The sequence below is a fragment of the Ctenopharyngodon idella genome, chromosome 16 (genome assembly GCF_019924925.1).
Source record: "Ctenopharyngodon idella isolate HZGC_01 chromosome 16, HZGC01, whole genome shotgun sequence".
Taxonomy (NCBI): Eukaryota; Metazoa; Chordata; class Actinopteri; order Cypriniformes; family Xenocyprididae; genus Ctenopharyngodon; species Ctenopharyngodon idella.
Genome location: NC_067235.1, coordinates 32,672,118 through 32,692,267, shown reverse-complemented (window position 1 = coordinate 32,692,267; position 20,150 = coordinate 32,672,118). Strand labels below are relative to the sequence as shown.

Here is a 20,150-nt window from a genome sequence, read left to right as displayed (position 1 = left end):
ATGCCCAGAGAACATTCAGAAATAACATTTTCATAGCTTAATGGGAACGTTAGAAAACATTCTTAGAGCATATTTTTGTTAGCTGGATAGGCATGTTCATATATAAATATATATACACATGCACACACACAAATACAAAGCAGTTAATTAAATAAAATAATACTGAAATTATTATTCAGTCAAATAAATCATTCAACATTTTCAGTAACGTTCTATATTCTTACTTAATACAATTTGATATAAGCCAATGAGGTTTAAGTTGTTGTCATCATGTCATTTCCCATAATGCTTGGGGAAGAGCAAGTTTAACCGCATTTTTAACTGGAGCGCACCCTTGAAATCTGATTATAAATAAAATTAGATTAAGATGTAAAATGTGGCAGTGTTCGTATTTGTTCTTATTCATATATCCTACAGCCATATATCTGTCAGTCAGGTCGACGTTGTTCATTGGAACAGTTGTGAAGTAAAGGTAAATGATGACAGAACTGTGAGTCTTCTTGGGTGTGACTGTATGAGGACATATGTGTAATCGGTGTGTCTTTGGTTTTGTGCTAAGTAGATTATAATTTGAAGTCAAAAAATGGCAGTTATGAATCTGCAAACCACAAGATGTTCTTGCAAAAGATTTCAGGGTTTGGCTTAGAGGGCTTCTTCTCACACATTTGACACATGAATGGTTATTTGAATTAATTTTTTTAGAGATGATAGATAATATAAAGCAACTTACATTTATATTGAAATTTATAGTCACTGTGTGTGTGTGTGTGTGTGTGTGTTTAATATCAGTTACATTGTCACTGAAATGCTGTAAACCACTTTGGATAGTAGCATCTGACAAATGACTGCTTGCTTTGTACTTTCTTACTAAATATAACTGAGTATGCACATGATATGTAGCATTGCCATGACTTATCTAACTCAAATATAGCCAAATTTGTAAATCAGGAGTAATAACATTCTTTCAAAAAAAAAAAAAAAAAAAAAAAAAAAAAGTCAGGGGTGTAACTATATTCAAACCGAACCGAAAAAAACACGATACACCACCCACGGTATGTACCGCGATACTCTCATGGCGTATCTAACACGCCCCGCCCCCTGCTGCCGCGCCCCGCCCCGCGGATCTACACGACGAATAGAGCGTTGTAGCCTAACCACCATTAACCGCCAATAGTCACAATAAGGTCCGCGTTTTGTCACTTTCGATAATAAACAAACTGTCATATTTCAAATTCTGTCCATTTTATCACAAAATCCAAACAAAAAAAAAAAAGCCGTTTTGACGCTCTTTGATGTGGCGTGACAGACTGTACAGGCGCCTGATTTCAAGCGGCAGCGCTGAGCGCGAGAGAACGCGATCATCTCTTCCTCTTTACAGAATAAACTTGAACGAACATCTGAAGGTATGTTGAAAGATACAGTACAACATACTGAAACGTATCATATATCGTGTAATCGCTCAATCAATGTTTCAATGGCGAAAGACGTAAATAAAACGGCTTGTAAACACTGTGTCATGTAGCGTTTACCTCAGGCTAGTCCATAGCTTGTTAGTTCGTCAGAGAAATGAACTCTTTTGCTAAAAATATGAGCTATATTAACCTATATATTTTACTTAACTTGTTAGTGATGTCTTGATTATTTAATGTATGTTCAATTAAATCATGAAAATGACAGCCACTGTGTAAATGATTATATTTCAACAACGAATTGGAGTAAAAACAATTAGAAGTGAATGCAAAAACTGCCTAATGTGCAGTTTACAAGTGTGGATACAATTTGTTATTTGAGTGTTGATTACTATATCTAAAAATAAAAAGCAACTGAATTTAGGTTAATAGTTTGGGCTCTGAAACTTTAATATTATAGTAATGTGCAAGTAAGGGCTCCCTATATAGTTTATAGCGTTAGCAGAGATAAAAAAAAAAAAAAAACCCTTAAGAAACTTTTAATATAATTGAATTCATTTAAAGAAAGAGACACAATTTGTTTAGTAAACTACTGTTTCATTTTTTTGTTTTTTTTTGTTTTTAGTTTTCTCCCCTTGCTGTACGGAAATGACTGAACCGAACCAAGACTTCAAAACCGAGGTAAGTACCGAATCGTCAGTTTTGTGTACCGTTTCACCCCTACAATAAGTACATGTGAACAACATTAATTGATACATTTCTATACTGTCAGAAAATGCACAGTAAATCAAAATTATATTAAATTAAAACTAACTATATGTTTTATACCTTGACATGCATTCATTCTCTATGGAATATTTTCCCGTGAGATTACATTATACAATGTGGCAATGTGTCAGGCCGATGTTTTACATACGAATGGTTGTGAACTTGAAGTGACTTGCCTAAAGTAAGATAAACTAAGTCAGTAACTGGGAGTGACTGTGAGGTTTTGGCATGTGAGTGTGAACACATGCTTTCACCATCGTGCATGTGATCGGAGTGTTGCACTGTCTTTGGGTTTGTGCAAAATATACTGTTTAAATTGAAACCAAGATAAAAGATTTCATGATTTGGCTTTTACGGTTTTCCGACACATTTGACACATTAATTTCCAGCAGTAGGTTTGCAGTCGTTCGTGGTAACTGAATATTTTTAAAACTGTTTTTTAGATAGGCTATTGTACTTACAAGACCAGCATCTAGCTGATTAAATATTTTAGAGCTCAGAAAAACTAGAAATATTTATCAATATGGACTGTGTGTGTGTGGATCAGGAATTCCCTATGTTATGGGGACATTTTTTGGTCCTCATGAGGAAAACGGCTTATAAATCATAGAGAATTATGTTTTTTGAAAATGTAAAAATGCAGAAATTTTTCTGTGATGGGTAGGTTTAGGGTTAGAGGAGAGAATATACAGTTTGTAAAGTATAAAAACCATCGTCTATGTAAAGTCCCCATAAAACATGGAAACCCTACACACGTGGTTTGTGTACTTAACATCAGGTCGCTCCACTTTCACTGTAAAACTGTAAATCACATCAGATAAAAGCATCTGACAACTGATAGCTTTCTTTTTACTCTCTTACTAAACATAAACATATTTAACACAACCTATATGCAGCTATATATAAAAATTCCAATTTTGTAAACTAGGAGCATTAATAACAACATCCTTTTAAAAAATATGAAGCTTAAAGTCTAAACAGTTATTGCACATGATCAAAGACACGATAACTGATGCATTCCTGTAATATTCGAAGAAAAGACACTTTTATACAACAAATACTGAACCCATAGTGAGGCATCCCACATCATAATCCATTTTATTTTGGATTATTTTGGATCATGATGTGGGATCCCTCACTATGGGTTCAATATTTGTTCAATATTATCCATTTAATTATTATTCATGTCTGATGTTACACACACACACACACACACACATTTGTTTCACTATATTAGTGAGAGCATTGCATATAGACTTCCACAGGTTTCTATCACCTAACCCAACTCCTACCCCTAAACCTACCCATCACAGAAACATTAAATAAAAACATGTTTTGGCCAATTTATAAACCTTTTTAACTAGCGAAGACAAGTACTAGTCAGTTGTCATAATATTTCACTATATAGGCCTAAGTGGGGACATTTGATCCTCATAAGTATAGCCAAACCTAGACACACACACACAAGTTAAAACAATGTGTGAACAGACAGTAAAAAGAGCTCTCACGCCATCTAGTGGTGAAAGTGTGATTGAACATGACTCACTTATCTCTCGGTTCAACATGGCCACGGGGTTCGTTAAAGAGTTAGTTCACCCAAAAATGAAAATTCTGTCATTAATTACTCACCCTCATGTCATTCCAAACCCATAAGTCTTTCGTTCATCTTGGGAACACAAATTAAGATATTTTTGATGAAATCTGAGAGCTTTCTGTCCAGACAGCCTAGGCAATTGCAACTTTGACGCTTCAAAGTTCAAAAAGAGATCGGAAAACTAATCCATACGCCCCTTTAATATAAATATATAGAAATGTTTATTGAATCTTACTCATACTTAATGCTGACAATAACTATATACAAGTTTTAGGGCTGGATGACATTTATAACATTGATATAAGTGATCAACGGGATTTAGACCTACCTAGGCTATATAGTATATAAAGCGTTTTTATTTAATGTTTCTGTGATGGGTAGGTTTAGGGGTAGGAGTTAGGTTAGGTGATAGAAAATATCATTAACCTGTGGAAGTCTATATGCAATGCCCTCACTACTATAGTGAAACAAACGTGTGTGTGTGCAAAAGGGGGGACCGATAGTGATATGTTTTATACCTTGACATGCATTCATTCTCTATGGAATATTTTCCCATGAGATTGCATTATACAATGTGGCAATGTTTCAGGCCGATGTTTTACATACGAATGGTTGTGAACTTGAAGTGACTTGCCTGTTTTAAAATAAAGGTGAACTAAGTTGGAACTGTCAGTAAAATGGGAGTGACTGTGAGGTTTTGGCATGTAAGTGTGAACAAATGCTTTCACCTTCAGGCAAATTTTCTTTACTTATTTCCCCCGCGTCAAAATCATTCATTTCAGGAAACACGATTCCTGGCTGCATGTCCATATCCATGGATTCTTGGATCTTTGGTAAATTGTAAGGAACACTATCGAGTCCAACCTTTAGTTTAATCATTTGTTTTATTTGTGTTTTACTCGCGTTTTTGCAGTTTCCCCTATTAAAGGATTAGTTCACTTTAAAGTGAAAATTACCCCAAGCTTTACTCAGCTTCAAGTCATAGGTGTATATGTACTTTCTTCTTTCTGATGAACACAATCAGAGTTATGTTAATAAATATCCTGACGTGTCCAAGTTTTATAATGGCAGTGAACAAGTTTGAAGCTCAAGAAAGTGCATCCATCCATCATAAACGTACTCCGCGCGGCTCCGGGGGGTTAATAAAGGCCTTCTGAAGCGAAGCGATGGAAAAATATCCATATTTGCCAAGTTATAAAGTAAAATATCTAGCTTCAGCCAGACTGCCTTCCGTATTCAACTTAGGAACTTTTTTATTTTAGTTTTATTTGTATTTTTAATGTACTGGTTGGTTTTGTTCGGCCTGTCTTTTCTCTCTATAAAACATTCTTTTTCAAACATCTTTGACAGGAAAATTGGTAAGTTACCTTTTTAAACTTTCAAATAACTTTTCCTGTTCTTCCATGACCTCAAAACATGTTAATGTGAGCCTATATCTTTTAGCATTAGAGAGATTCCCCATTAACTTTATATAGTTATTTAGTAGTTTTAGAATAGTATAGTAAATAGTAGCCTATATATAGTCATTTTTCCAAAAAACTTCTACATTGATAAAGCAGCATTGCCTATCTTGCATTTAACACTATAAAAAATGTGTTGCACCTGTTCAGGCCAGTTTTAGATTTATGAATATTGTTTGAGAAGACAGATTGACAGAGTGTTTAGCAAAATAAGATTATATAACAATAATTGTTTTTGTTAGCCTTTGGATTGATGTTAATTGTTAGTTGATAATTGTTATTCAAATGCTGCTTGGTGAACAATATCAATCTTGATCAAAATAAGCCAGTCATGTCTGATGAAATTACAAATCAAAACATGAAAACATGGTTATAGAGTATAATTTCTCTAAAGAGATATATGATTCATTAGACTATCAAGTCATTTTCCTTGTCAAAATGGTCGTTTATTTTAAAAATATATAAATAAAGTATCCGTTCAACATTGAACATACACCGATCAGGCATAACATTATGACCACCTTCCTAATATTGTGTTGGTCCCTAGTGATGGGAATAGTGATTTTCAAAGCTCTATTGTATCACACACTGTACCGATCCTTGTATCGAAATGACAATACCACGTGATTGATGACATTTGAAGCTTTGAACGTCATGCAGTATCGGAAAGTCAAGACAGCCGATTTGAAAAAATTGGCACTTTGCGACCCCACTGATGCATAAAAGGAAAATGCATTTAATCATGTTTTATTGCCGGGGTCCCCAAACAGAACATAAGGGTTAAACAGCTCACCCAAAATATTCCTGTCAATTATGATCACATCATTGTATATTTTATATTATTGATCAATATGTGAATCCATTGACCAGGCTACACATGACACGAGTTGTGGTCTCATTGTCACAAATTAATTTAGATGAGATTAGTTTAGATTAGATAGAACTGTATGATCCAAGACAAGAGTGATTCTGTATGTCAAGGACTTCCAAAGCTTTGTTTGGTCACATGCTTTTTCAAACTGAGATCTGCTCCCCGATTTGTTTGATATGGTAGAAAAAACAAGTCTGACCACCAGATGTCGCTAATGCGTACTGTGTTTAAAGCTTAGAGTAATGAATTGTTTTTTGGCACAATTTGATGAAAGCCTCGAACGCTTCAGAAAGCCTCGGGTTCCCCATCACTATCGGTCCCCCTTTTACTGCCGAAACAGCCCTGACCCGTCGAGGCATGGACTCCACTAGACCCCTGAAGGTGTGCTGTGGTATCTGACACCAATATGTTAGCAGCAGATCCTTTAAGTCCTGTAAGCTGCGAGGTGGAGCCTCCATGGATCGGACTTGTTTGTTCAGCACATCCCACAGATGCTCGATTGGATTGAGAACTGGGGAATTTGGAGGCCAAGTCAACACCTCAAACTTGTTGTTGTGCTCCTCAAACCATTCCTGAACCATTTTTGCTTTGTGGCAGGACGCATTATCCTGCTGAAAGAGACCACAGATACCAGGGAATACCGTTTCCATGAAAGGGTGTACATGGTCTGCAACAATGCTTAGGTAGGTGGTACGTGTCAAAGTAACATCCACATGGATGGCAGGACCCAAGGTTTCCCAGCAGAACATTGCCCAAAGCATCACACTGCCTCCGCCGGCTTGCCTTCTTCCCACAGTGCATCCTGGTGCCATGTGTTCCCCAGGTAAGCGACGCACATGCACCCGACCATCCACGTGACGTAAAACAAAACGTGATTCATCAGACCAGGCCACCTTCTTCCATTGCTCCGTGGTCCAGTTCTGATTCTCACGTGCGAACTTTCGGCGGTGGACAGGGGTCAGCATGGGCACCCTGACTGGTCTGCAGCTATGCAGCTCCATACACAACAAACTGCGATGCACTGTGTATTCTGACACCTTTCTATCAGAACCAGCATTAACTTCTTGAGCAATTTGAGCTACAGTAGCTCGTCTGTTGGATCGGACCACACGGGCCAGCCTTCGCTCCTCACCTTGGCCGTGACCCTGTCGCCGGTTCACCACTGCTCCTTCCTTGGACCACTTCTGATAGATACTGACCACTGCAGACCGGGAACACCCCACAAGAGCTGCAGTTTTGGAGATGCTCTGACCCAGTCGTCTAGCCATCACAATTTAGCCCTTGTCAAACTCGCTCAAATCCTTACGCTCGCCCATTTTTCCTGCTTCTAACACAACACTTTTGTTCACTTGCTGCCTAATATATCCACCCACTAACAGGTGCCACGATGAAGAGATGATCAGTGTTATTCACTTCACCTGTCAGTGCTCATAATGTTATGCCTGATCGGTGTATATACACAGACAAGATGTGTGTTTTTTCAAATTCATTTTTTACTTTTTTAATATTTGCATATCTGGTGACGTGTAGCAGATGAAGTCATGCACATATATTCTGTAACAGCTGTGAAGTCAGTCTACACAACACAGCACAGAGAGACTGGACATTCACTCTTCAGGTGATAAACTTTTGATTTTAACTTTCTATAATATGGTTTGATTGTCCATGAAACACAAGGATAATCAGAAAAATCAGCTTATGTGCGTATATGATTGCATTTACACTTCTCTTTTTTTGTGTAGATCACAGCTGCAATATTATATATATCTAAATAATACGTGTGGCATTCTGAGCTGAGAGGATGAATAACTCTACAGTAAACTTCACCACACCTGAATCATCGCCAACTTATTTCTTTGAGCTAGCAGACAGTCGGAGAATGTTTGTCTTTGGCATCAGTTTCATGTTTGGTTTTCCTACACACTCCTATGTTATATGGCTCATCATCACAGGAGCAAGAAGTGGAGTTGCATCGGAGTTCTTCGTCCTTAATTTGTCTTTTTGTGAGGTCGGAAGCAGCCTCAATGCAATGTTTGGCCTACTGTCACATTTGTTCTCAAGTCTCACAATATTAACACTTTTTCTTCAAGGATTAGGCATCACTGGTCGTCCTCTGTTTCAGTGTTTGATCTCTGTTGAGCGTTACCTGGCAGTGGTTCATCCTGTAACCTTTCTGAAGTACAAACCTCTCAGATATAGAGTGATCTGCTGCACTGCGGCCTGGATAATCACTCTCAGCTCCTCATTGTTGTTCTGCATCTTTATTGTAGTATCTCTCAAAACAGAGCCATACATATGGTTTTCCTCAACAGCATTCCTCCTCTTATTCTCCATCCAGTTGTTTTGTCTTGTGGCTGTTCTCAGAGCTCTGAAGCAGTCGGGACCAGGAGAGAGAAGGAGAGAGAGGGAGGAGAAAAACCACATGAAGAAAAGAGCATTTTATCTTATTCTGATAACAACAATGAACATGATTATCCTATATGTGCCATTTATCATCACAGGATTCTTTGTCATTCTAACTCAACAGGAGATTGTCAACTTTTGGTTTCCTGCATATCTTTTTTATGTGCTGGCTGGTTTTGTTCAGCCTGTTCTTTATTTACAGCGGGCTGGAAAACTCTCCTGCCTCTGTTCTTCATAAAACCATGGTATTGTAGTATTGTACATTACACTCTAAAAACAGCCCAATTTTGGGTGTTTTTAACCCAGTGGTTGGGTAAATATAGCACACAACACATGTTAATGGGTTGATTTAACCCAGCATGATGAGTTGACACATTTTACTATAAGACTAGCTTATTTTTTACTTCATACATGAATTAATATTTATAGATTAACTTAAATCTTCTAAACTTTTTTAAAATACTCCACACAACCACTGGTTTGCATGACAATTCCTTTATTTTCGATCATATTTTACAGTATAGCATATTTTATTTGCGTTTTAATACATATTGCCTATATTAAAGCTCGGTTAACAAATATTAGAAGTAAAAAGTAAACATTTAGAAGTAATTCAAGTGTAATTGACCAGTCTCTGTTGTCCTGTTTCCACCGTAATGGCGCTGGATCTCGTGACTCGCATTCGGCGGGGGAACTGATAACTTCAGACCGTCGCCTGCGTTTCACTCGTAGCCGAAAAATGCTGTGACTGACTCCATAACGTGTCCATAAATAATCTGAACAGTTATATTTTAACATATTTTAACATCCTAAGTATTTATATTCTATATCTTTCTGAATAAAATCATAAAATTTTATGCAAGCTTCAGGCGTTTCCATCACACGAAAAGACAGACACGACACTCGTTTAGGTGACTCACGTCGCACTCCTTTATGTTGCTTTGTATAAAATTAAACAATATACAGAACAATAACTAATTCATAGGTAAAATAAAATGTACACAAACCTGTATTTTACTGAAGACATGCACCAATTTGACGGAGCTGCACTGCTCTCTCCTGAAGAGGGCGCAAAAACCCCGTGATAAATAACTCAACCCCTTCAAGATTTTTCATAAACAACAGACTATAAAGTTATGTTTCCCAGTCTGAACTCACCCAGGTGAAAAACAGTGCACTAAAATACACTTTATTTCAATACAATATACATATAGGCTATATTACAACATACAATGAAATAACTTTTTTTTCTAATTAAAAATTTTTTTTCACAGAAACCAATTTCTTTGAGTTTCGACTTACAACATGCTCAGTCAGTTTGACCACAGTTTATTTGTAACAGCAGGTTCTATTAAATTACAATACAAATAAAAAAAAAAAAAAACAGATTTTATTGAATAATTGTAAAGATTTGTTTCATTTATGTTGAATATACTGTCCAGCATGTGCATGTAAAGAGAGAAAAATATCCATTACTTTGATGTAAACACATCTTTTATTTCTCAGCTGAATGTTGTGAGGTTTAGAGTGACTGCAGCACTAGTTATAGAAATTATAATGCCCAAATGAAAGTGTAAATCTTCACAATGTCGAATGCACATCATTTCAATAAAAAACATCCAGCTGATATTTTAGTATCATTGATATACTATTATAGTTTTTGTTAATATTTTCAATTAGATTTCCTTTTTCATTAAATTTTGTTTTAATTTTCATTTTAAGGTTTAGAGATACATTAAAATAAAAAGTGCACAACTCTTTTTAAGTGGAAGAAAGCTACTTTTTTTCCCTTATGTGCAACCTGTTGGAAAGCCCGGATGAGTCATTAGTTGGGAAATAAAATAAAGTAATAAAGTAAAATAACGAAATTATAGGTTTTAAGTAGAAAATAGTGTTTATGTAAAGAGATATATTAAAATAAAAAGTGCACAACTCTTCTTAAGTGGAAGGAAGCTACTTTTTTCCCCCCTCACGTGCAACCTATTGGAAAGCCCGGATGAGTCATTAGTTGGGAAATAAAAAAAATAAAGTAATAAAGTAAAATAACGAATGTTTTATTGTAAACATCGTCAACTGCCAATTTAGGGGACATCGCCCAACCCTAGCGAAAATATGTTTTATATTTGTGTTGTTCGTGTTCATTTACCATCAGGCCGACGTTGTACATACGAATGGTTTTGAAGTAACTAAGTCAGAACTGGGAGTAACTGGGAGTGACTGTGAGGTTTGGGCATGTAAGTGTGAACACATGCTTTCACCATCATCAGTAGGGCTGATGTGATCGGAGTGTTGCACTGTCTTTGGGTTTGTGCAAAATATACTGTTTAAATTGAAACCAAGATAAAAGATTTTTCAGGTTTTGGCTTTTACAGTTTTCCGACACATTTGGCAAATTAATTTCCGGCAGTAGTTTTGCAGTCGTTCGTGGTAACTGAATATTTTTAAAACATTTTTTTAGATACGCTATTGTACTTACAAAGACCAGCATCTAGCCGATTAAATATTTTAGAGCTCAGAACAACTAGAAATATCGATACTTAATATGGACTTTGTGTGTGTGTGTGTGGTTTAGGTATTCCCGACGTTATTGGGACAAAATGTCCCCCAAGGATAGCAATACCAGAAATCTTTGCCCTTGCAGGGACAATTTTTGGTCCTCATGAGGAAAACAGCTTATAAATCATACAGAATGATGTTTTTTGAAAATGTAAAAATGCTGAAAGTTTTCTGTGATGGGTATAGGGTTAGGAGACAGAATATACAGTTTGTACAGTATAAAAATTTATGTCTATGGAAAGTCCCCATAAAACATGGTGTGGGTTGTGTACTTAACATCAGGTCGCTCCAGTTTAACTGTAATACTGTAAATCACGTCAGATAAAAGCATCTGACAACTGAAAGCTTGCTTTTTACTCTTGTACACTCAATGCCAAGAACGGTCAGTATATGCTACTTAAAGTTATGGAGGACATAAGATGCTATATATAAGTAGCATACAAAAAACAAAACGTTGAACAGATTAATTCAACATAATTATTTCTACATTCTTTGTATCTTGTCCAGAATAAGAATCTTAAATGACTCTGTTAAAGTAAATACATACAGAAAATTTCACTCAGTTATTTACTAATGATTTTAAACTGCTGAAATCATGTGACTTTGGCGCTCCGAACTGCTGATTCGACACGCCGATTCATAACGCTCCGAAGCTTCATAAAACAGTGTTTTGAAATCGGCCATCACTAAGTCGTTATTTTTTTTTTTTTTTTTGGCGCACCAAAAATATTCTCGTCGCTTTATATTATTAATATTGAACCACTGTACTCACATGAACTGATTTAAATATGTTTTTAGTACATTAATGGATCTTGAGAGAGGAAATGTCATTGTTGGCTATCACTGAGCCATCGGATTTCAACAAAAATATCTTAATTTGTGTTCCAGGTTTAACGAAAGTCTTACGGGTGTGGAACAGCATAAGTATGAGTAATAAATGACATTATTTTCATTTTTGGGTGAACTAACCCTTTAAGGTTGAAGATGTCAATTTTCATATGGATGGACATCACATTTGGCCACTACTCTATGGCAGTTCATCGACTTTCCAACTGACCATCAAACCATGCGGCAAAAGCAAGCCACTTTTATGTTGATAGTGGGCTTCTCTGGAGATGTTGGAGCCGATGATGAACTCGTGTTCACATCATTGCTCCAATTGTAAATGAGGAGACGTATATCAATAGAAAAAGATTCCACACCATCAATACTAATTTGTGATAGTTTTGTGCAATGCAATTTTTAAAAATAAATTAAAATATTAAAACGTTTCAATGTCTTTTTAAATGATTTTTTTAAATAATAACATTAAATTATTGGTGTTGTGCTGCTGTGACTTCACCCTTGCAGACTCGCTATTGGCTGATTCAGAGGTTGAGGGCGGCCATTTTGAGTTGACATCATTGTAGTCCTTAGTTCACAACACTTAAGAATCAGTCTTAGACTTTACTAAAAGTTGCTTTTAGCTTCTTTATAAAAGTATCTTACTCTTACAAAAGTCCTACTCTTTACTAAGGATTTTTTGACACTTAAGTCAAAACTTAAGACTATTCTTAAGAGCATTTCTGAGAAGTTTTATACATACGGGCCCAGATCTTTCACCTATAGAGAACATTTGGCGCATCATTAACCGAAAAATACGTCAAAGACGACCACGAACTCTTCAGCAGCTGGAAACCTATATCAGGCAAGAATGGAACCAAATTCCAACACCAAAACTCCAGAAACTCATAACCTCGATGCCCAGACGTCTTCACACTGTTTTGAAAAGAAGAGGAGATGCTACACCATGGTAAACATGCCCCCGTCCCAACTATTTTGAGACCTGTAGCAGGCATCAAATTTGAAATTAGCTCATTTTGTGCATAAAATTGTAAAATTTCTCCATTAAAACATTTATGTTATCTATGTTCTATCGTGAATAAAATATTGGCTCATGATTTGAAAGTCTTTTAGTTTTCATTTTATTCAAATTTAAAAAAACGTCCCAACATTTCTAGAATTCGGGTTGTAATTTTTGGCAATATTTTAAGTGTTTACTTTCTTGTGAAAAAAAAAAAAAAAAGCAAGATATTTCATAAACTACAGACTATAAAGTTATGTTCCCCAGTCTGAACTCATCCAGATGAAGAAAGTGCAGTAAAATACAGTTTATTTCAGTACAATATATATAGACTATATTACAATATACAACCTGATGTGACATTCATAAAAATAACTTTTTTTCTATTTTTTTTTTTTTTTTTTAGAAACCAGTTTTCATTGAGTTTCGACTTACAACATGCTCAGGCACCAGAGCACAGTTTATTTGTAACAGCAGGTTCAAAAAAATTAAAAAAAAATTCAGTTTTAATTGTAAAGATTTGTTTCATTTATGTTGAATATATTGTCCAGCATGTGCATGTAAAGAGAGAAAAATGTCCATTTTAGTATCATTGATATACTATTATAGTTTTTGTTAATATTTTCAATTAGATTTCCTTTTTCATTAAATTTTGTTTTAATTTTCATTTTAAAGTCTTCATAATTTTGTTGTGTACATTGTCTATATATTTTTCATTTTTCATTTTATTTTATTCAGTTTTAATTTTTTGAGTACTTCAACTTAAACTGAATGAAAATTATTATTTCAAATAACATTTTTATGGTTTTAGTTTTAGTTAACGATAATAACCATTATCTAAAATGATTAGGAATTAATGTATTTCAAATAACTATAATGCAGGTCAACTTATACTTGTAGGATTCATTTCTGTTTAATGCAAAATAATTTTAGTACCATGTAAAATTTAATACTATTAATTTAAGAAGTTTTTCTCCAGTAAATTGCAATAGGTACTGATACTGTTGGCATATATAAATGTTTCTTAAACCAAAAGATGACAGGTTGATTTTGTAGTAGTTGTCCAGAGTCTCTCCTCCTCATTCGCACCAGATCTCCACCTAAACTAGCAGGAAGAGTCTCATGCAGCAGGACTCGCTCATGGAGAGCAGAAGCGTCCATAAAACAAAATGCTCTTGGTTGGATTGTGTCGGATGAAGAAAAGGAATGGATGGTCTGCGTTGAAGACTTGCGGGACGCGCAAACAACATGTCACCATGATGGTGCCGGTGGCTGCAGCCGCTTCGGTTCCTTCCTCGTTTACTTCAACAAAGGCTTTATGAATCACCTTCGACAGCACCAGGTCGTTATTGGAGGACATGCCTGAAAGATTCACCTTCTGCGTGTCAAAAACATCCTCCATTCCCATGCTGATCAGAAGACTCTTCATGTCGTATTTTTCCTCCATCTTGAATTTGGGCAGAGATACTTGAACTTCTTTTTGATGCATGACTTCTGGTTTGGTCCACTCCATGAGCTTCTCGTAGGTCAGTGCCTTTTCAAGCTGGATAATAAAAGAGTAGTTCAGTCACAATGAAAACTGTATTACTGGTAAACATCTGGCTGGTCACGGCTGGCTAATAAAACATTCACATCACCTTCTGAAGGCCAGTGGTGTCGTCTTCCATCTCGTTAGGAAGGATGATCAACATACTGAGATTCTTCCCGACATATGGCAGCTCCAGAACCTGACTGTTCATCTCTGGGATGAAGGCCAGAGGAAACTCTGACTCCTGATACATCATTTTCACTGGTTTAGTTTGATTCTGCCAAACATCAATGGAAACACTTTATAACCCCTCAGACTTCATCATGACTGTTAAAAATATTTTTTAAAAAGAGCATGAAATCTCAACCTTGTTCATCTTAAACTGCCCGTCTCTAGTGGCGTCTTTTGGGAATTTCTTCTCCCAGTTTCCCTTGAAGTAGATGGCGTTCACCAAGACCAGTCTCGTCATCGCATCAACGGCTCCCTGTGGCACCAAGTCCTTGATCTTCTCTAAAATACAAATGGAAATTATCCACTTTAAGCAGTGATTTGAATTGATCAGTTTGATATTTGTACTGTATAGCTCAACTCAAGAACCCATGAAGCCAAACACGGTCCTTGAAAAGACATTTTTGCTGAACCTAAAGTTTAATATTCAGAATAAGCTTATGATGGATTTCACCTTGTGTTTTTTTCTCCACCCATTTGTTGATGTTGACACGAGCAGCCTCTGATTTGGTCTTGAAGTCCACCTTCTCCAGTCCGGCTTCATAGTATCTTTTTGCGTCATTGAGGAATTTCTGTAATACATCAAATCGATTGAGGTGCAAATGATATTAGAGCTGAGAACATTTCCAGAACCTCCAGTGAATAAACTGAGTCTTACCTCAACAAACTGGTAGGATTGCTCTCCGTAGAGGCGGTTGGCAACACTCAACACATACGGGACTCCTGGTTTGTTCAGCTCACTCATAAACTTGTGGAAGCTGGAATGAATTTGGTCCACTGAGTGATGAGGTCCTGAAGTCGCTGCATCAGGTTTGGGAGGATTGTTAAAGCCCAGGACCTGCACAGCATTATTATGATAGAATTAATAAAGATAGCCTCACTATTCTGATAACTTCAACATATAGTGTAAAAGCACTACTCAAATACCCATTAGAATAAAAAAATGCACCAGAAAAGAGTTGAAAGAGTGATTGATAGTTGGCACTTTACTGTGCTGGAACTCAATTTACACAGACTGGGTCTCATTCAGGGAACACAATTTCCCGTTTTTGAAAGCACTTGCTTTGCAGTTTAATGTTGCATTTTGTTGAACGTTAAGTTCTTGGAAATATAGCAACATGGAATATAATCACTTTTACACCGTGTATACACCGGACGCGAGTGGCGCGGCGCGATGCGATGGAACCCATTATAATCAGTTTGATTGTCTACACTGGATGCGGTGCGACACAACAAATTCCCGACAGTAAACGGATTCCCCGTTCTATTTCTGATGTAGTTCAAGTGCTTTGCAATGGTCGGTTTGTTGCATTCAGTGTAAACAGATTTTAGCTGTCAATAATGTAAATAAATAATGTAAAAAAAAAAAAAAAAAGATTTTTGTGTGAGCTGTCACTCAAAGCATGCACTCGTTGTGCAAAGGCTTGCATCACTTCCTGGTCTTTCTCTCTCAGTCTACTTTCCCATCACCTTCTTTTAAAAGTAGATTGTGTGAGATCACCTGACTCATCTGAGCTGCTGTGTTTCCTCTTGCACCGAGCGACACCATGGCCAGAGCCGAGGAGATGCTGACAGGAGAGTAGAACACATTTCCTGATGCGTTTCCTCCACTGATCTTCTTGAACAGGTTGAGGGAGAACTGAGTGTTTGCTGCTGACAAAGCCTCCATTTTCACAAGCTAGAAAGCAGGAGAGAGAGAGATATGATCAGCATAACAAAGTGAAAAAATTTCAGGAGGTTTTTTGTTTAAATCCCAAACACAGCACTGCTCAGTTCATTTGTCATTTCCTATGTAAACAACATCACATGCTTGTCCTAGAAACAGTCAATCAATGCTTTATCTCTTATATGACATCAGTTTGTTAAAATCAGAACAGTAGTTTAACAGTTTGCATCATTTTCACATACAGAACTGAAAATCTGTTCTATTAGACCTGCTTTTACTAAGTAAATTGTATTAAAGTATTTCTAAGGAACAGAGGAGTTAACCCCTTAACTGTCACCCCCCTTTTTGAGCATAAACATGAAAATGCACAATCCAAACTTAAATTGTTGTAATTCAAGAATGCTTTGAAATATAGACTATATAAGTTTATAAGTATACAAGTTTGGTCTTGTTTTAAAGAAGACACTCAGCAGATTATTGCCGATTTTTTGAAAGCACTTCAAAAAATGAAAGTATGAAAAAGTTATAGAAGTTTAAATGTACTGTATTAATATTTTATTTTATATAAAATATATATTTTACAAAATATTTTTACTTCAAAATTGATATAAAATCAAAGCCATATGTCTAACCAAGTTGTGTTTCAAATTTGAAGTTGATATATTACACAAATTGTAGTTCTCATGAGATTTTGTTTAGGAGTTGTACCAAAAATAGCCATCGGGTGTCATCCACATTCCATTGGAATTTTTTTGATGCGTTCTTCTGTAACAAATTAATACATTTCCGTCCAAATATCACTTCTATCACAAAATAGATGGCAAATATGGAAGCTTGAGATTCAGACCCTTCCGACGAAACATGTTTTGCCAAGATTAGAAAAGTTTTGACCATAAATTAGTTGAAATAAATTTTGTAATATAAAACATGACAGTGCTCACTAAGGGGAGGAGCCCGAAAAAAGGATTTGAAGTACTGTTTCCATGGTAACGCAGTGTCCAGTTTCAAAATCCTGAGTTTTTAAGCTTTCGAATGATATCTAATTTATGATGATTACTAAATATGTGTTAAAAAAAGGGCAATAAATAAAAACAGCACCAAGTGTCCTGTTAGCAGGACGGTGACAGTTAAGCAGTCCTTCCAGGATTTCGCGAGATTTTTTTCTGATTTTTGCGGCATAAAATGACTGAATTTGCGGCAGCTTTTCTCAAAATTTGCAGCAATATTTACAGCATGTTTTCATGGTTTCACAGAGATCATCGCCCCCAGTGGTGAAACATTGAAATTTCGAAACGTTTCAAAACACCTATGACGTAACGAAGCCTCATTTACTGAAATCACGTGACTTTTGCAGTTTGATACGTGCTCCGAACCACTGATTCAAAACAAAAGATTCATAAAGCTGCGAAGCTTCATGAAGCAGTGTTTTGAAATCACCCATCACTAGATATTGTTACGGAAGCCCTAAACGGCCATGGATTATTATTTTTTTCTATCTTGTTTTGTCGTGATCACGACTTATTTTCTCGTGATCTCGAGATAACAAAAGTTGTTTTCTCGTGATCACGACTTAATCTCTGCTGTAAATTACACAAATGTGCCAACAGGTGTCAGTATATTACCAAATATAACTGATGATGTGCGGTAAATTTCCACTTTACTGTATTAGTTCATATTGGCCCAGATTGTACGAGTTTCGGACAGACAGAGTCTTCGTGATCGCTTTATTTTGTGCAGTATTGTGTGCGTTAAGTAATTAACTTAACTGTTAAATGCTTGAATATGATTATTTTGCTTGAAAGTGTATCTGTTATCGTTCTGACTAGTGCTGGACTCACCACAGTTTCACGACCGCAATAGTTCGGTGTGATACTAAACTTACTGCTTATTAAAACTAATTTTGATGTCACATTATAGTATTCTGTTTGCACCTTATCGTGTATCTTTAAGACGCCATTTTAATCATCGCAGTTTCAGTGTTCGTTTCACTCACTCAATGTATATTGATAAGAAACATGATTTATAGCCTTATGTCATTTAATTCAGTGATAGTGTGTAACCTATTTTCTACATTTCTTTGTTGGAAACAACACACATACATAAACACTCTTCTCAAACAGCATCCCAAGATTGTTTTAGCCTATATCCACTGGATTAAAGTTTTGTTTTTTGGAAATCTGGAGTATTGCACCTCTTTTTAATGGAAACTGGAGGAAGACAGTTTAATGATATCACAGCTTATCCTACATGACGAATAAAAATAACAAACACATTATGTAATATAATTTTATTTCAAACGAATGAGGAAAATAAAGTGGGTTTAATCGAATAATTTATAGAATTATAGAATAATCTGGCATCTTTCTGAAGGTACTCTGGCTGCGCTTGAGATGTTGAATGCTCTGTTGATCATTAAACATGTTAATTACACAAATAAAATGTTTAGCGTACATTTATTGAACAGTGATTGATTAGCCTATATGTATTTATTTATTGTAAACTTTATTATTAAGTGAAGTAAACATTTTGCTGAAATATCCACAAGATATAAGAGCGCATGATTTATCCGTCGATCAGATGCGCGTGAAAGTTGTGTTCGTTACTATAGCAACAGTAGAATCCGGGTACAGTGTGTTTCAGAATCAATCACTGTAAAAAGAACTTTTATGTCGAGATGAGAGAAAACAACTTTTGTTATCTCGTGATCACGACAAAACAAGATAGAAAAAAATAATCCATGGCCGTTTAGGGCTTCCGTATATTGTTGAATAAAGTCGTTATTTTTATTTTATTATTATTTTTTTTTGGCACACAAAAAATATTCTTGTCGCTTCGTAACATTAAGGTTAGTCACACTGTAGTCACATGGACTGTTTTAAATATGTCTTTAGTAGCTTTCTGGGCATCTGAAAGTGTTAATTATCTTGCTGTCAATCCAGGCCTCACTGAGCCATCGGATTTTATCAAAAATATCTTAATTTGTGTTCTGAAGATGAATGAATGTCTTACGGGTGTGGAACCACATGAGGGTGAGTAATTAATGACAGACAGGGTCTTCATTTTTGGGTGAACTAACCCTTTAAGTTCTAAGGTGGCACCAGCGCCTGATTTGGCAGTGCTGTGAGGACTGACAGAAAAGCACTGAGCTTGAGTTGAGATGCAGATATTAACTTTTTTTTTTTTAATTATTAATAAATATTAAAAATATATACTAGGGTGTGGAAATAAGTGCTCCTCTGCAGCATCTACTACAGTGGTAATTTATTCTTTTTTATTTCTAAATAAGTGTTTGCTGTCCTACATCGTGAAACCTTTAGTTTTACAAATGGGGACAAAGTATGAAGGATGAACAAATAATGTTTTGGACATCACATTAAAAATAACATTTAAACTGGGCAATATTTAAAGCTTTGAAGTGCTGGGAAAAGTTGTGTGAAGCACTCGAAAACATTAGACCATTTCTGCCACAAGTTATTTCTGTTTATTAGTGTCACAATGTTTACCCATGGTTTCCAGATTACACAAGAAACCGCTTGAATTCACTGCAGAATTAATAACATCGCTGTGAAATCTTGTAAGAAGCATTTAGATTAAATTCGTCGCAGAATTCTCTGTTAAACCACAGATATCAGATCAAATATCAGATCAGTGTCCACAGCGGCACCGTTAGATCTGATATCGGTGGTTTAATAGAGAATTCTGCGACGAATGTGAACGCTTCTCACAAGATTTCACAGCGACGAAATTAATTCTGCGGTGAATTCAAGCGGTTTCTTCTCAGCGCACGTGAAATGTTGTTTTGTGATCGAGATGGACCCGCTGCT

The 20,150-nt window shown here is 36.0% G+C and overlaps 2 protein-coding genes and 1 long non-coding RNA gene across 15 annotated transcripts in view; 2 read left to right on the top strand and 1 right to left on the bottom strand.

Annotated features, from left to right (window-relative positions):
* The window catches only part of LOC127497138 (leukocyte elastase inhibitor-like), a 173,760-nt gene that overhangs the window by 20,362 nt on the left and 133,248 nt on the right, over positions 1-20,150 (bottom strand). For 4 of the 13 annotated variants that reach the window (XM_051865348.1, XM_051865370.1, XM_051865365.1 and 1 more), the window contains 3 exons: positions 14,800-14,942; positions 14,542-14,709; positions 9,412-14,447 (listed from right to left, as the gene is read on the bottom strand). In XM_051865348.1, the coding sequence (XP_051721308.1) occupies positions 14,043-14,447; positions 14,542-14,709; positions 14,800-14,942 (716 nt within the window). In that variant the 3' untranslated portion in view covers positions 9,412-14,042. Of the gene's footprint in view, positions 1-9,411; positions 14,448-14,541; positions 14,710-14,799; positions 14,943-15,114; positions 15,233-15,318; positions 15,499-16,161; positions 16,339-20,150 lie in introns of those variants that run through there. The other 9 variants (XM_051865367.1, XM_051865364.1, XM_051865366.1 and 6 more) reach the window with 5 other exon arrangements.
* The window catches only part of LOC127497147 (uncharacterized), a 44,106-nt gene continuing 23,988 nt past the window's right edge, over positions 33-20,150 (top strand). Inside the window, exons 1-2 of the long non-coding RNA XR_007925465.1 lie at positions 33-1,403; positions 2,035-2,090. This is a non-coding gene — a long non-coding RNA (uncharacterized LOC127497147). The remainder of the gene's footprint in view (positions 1,404-2,034; positions 2,091-20,150) is intronic.
* Positions 7,904-8,743, top strand: LOC127497144 (C-C chemokine receptor type 8-like). Its single transcript, XM_051865382.1, has one exon. The coding sequence runs from the start codon at positions 7,904-7,906 to the stop codon at positions 8,741-8,743; it is 840 nt and encodes a 279-aa protein (XP_051721342.1).

What these genes read in the sequence shown, in the direction of transcription:
- LOC127497144 (XM_051865382.1), top strand. Translation starts at nt 7,904, where the DNA reads ATGAATAACTCTACAGTAAACTTCACCACACCTGAATCATCGCCAACT.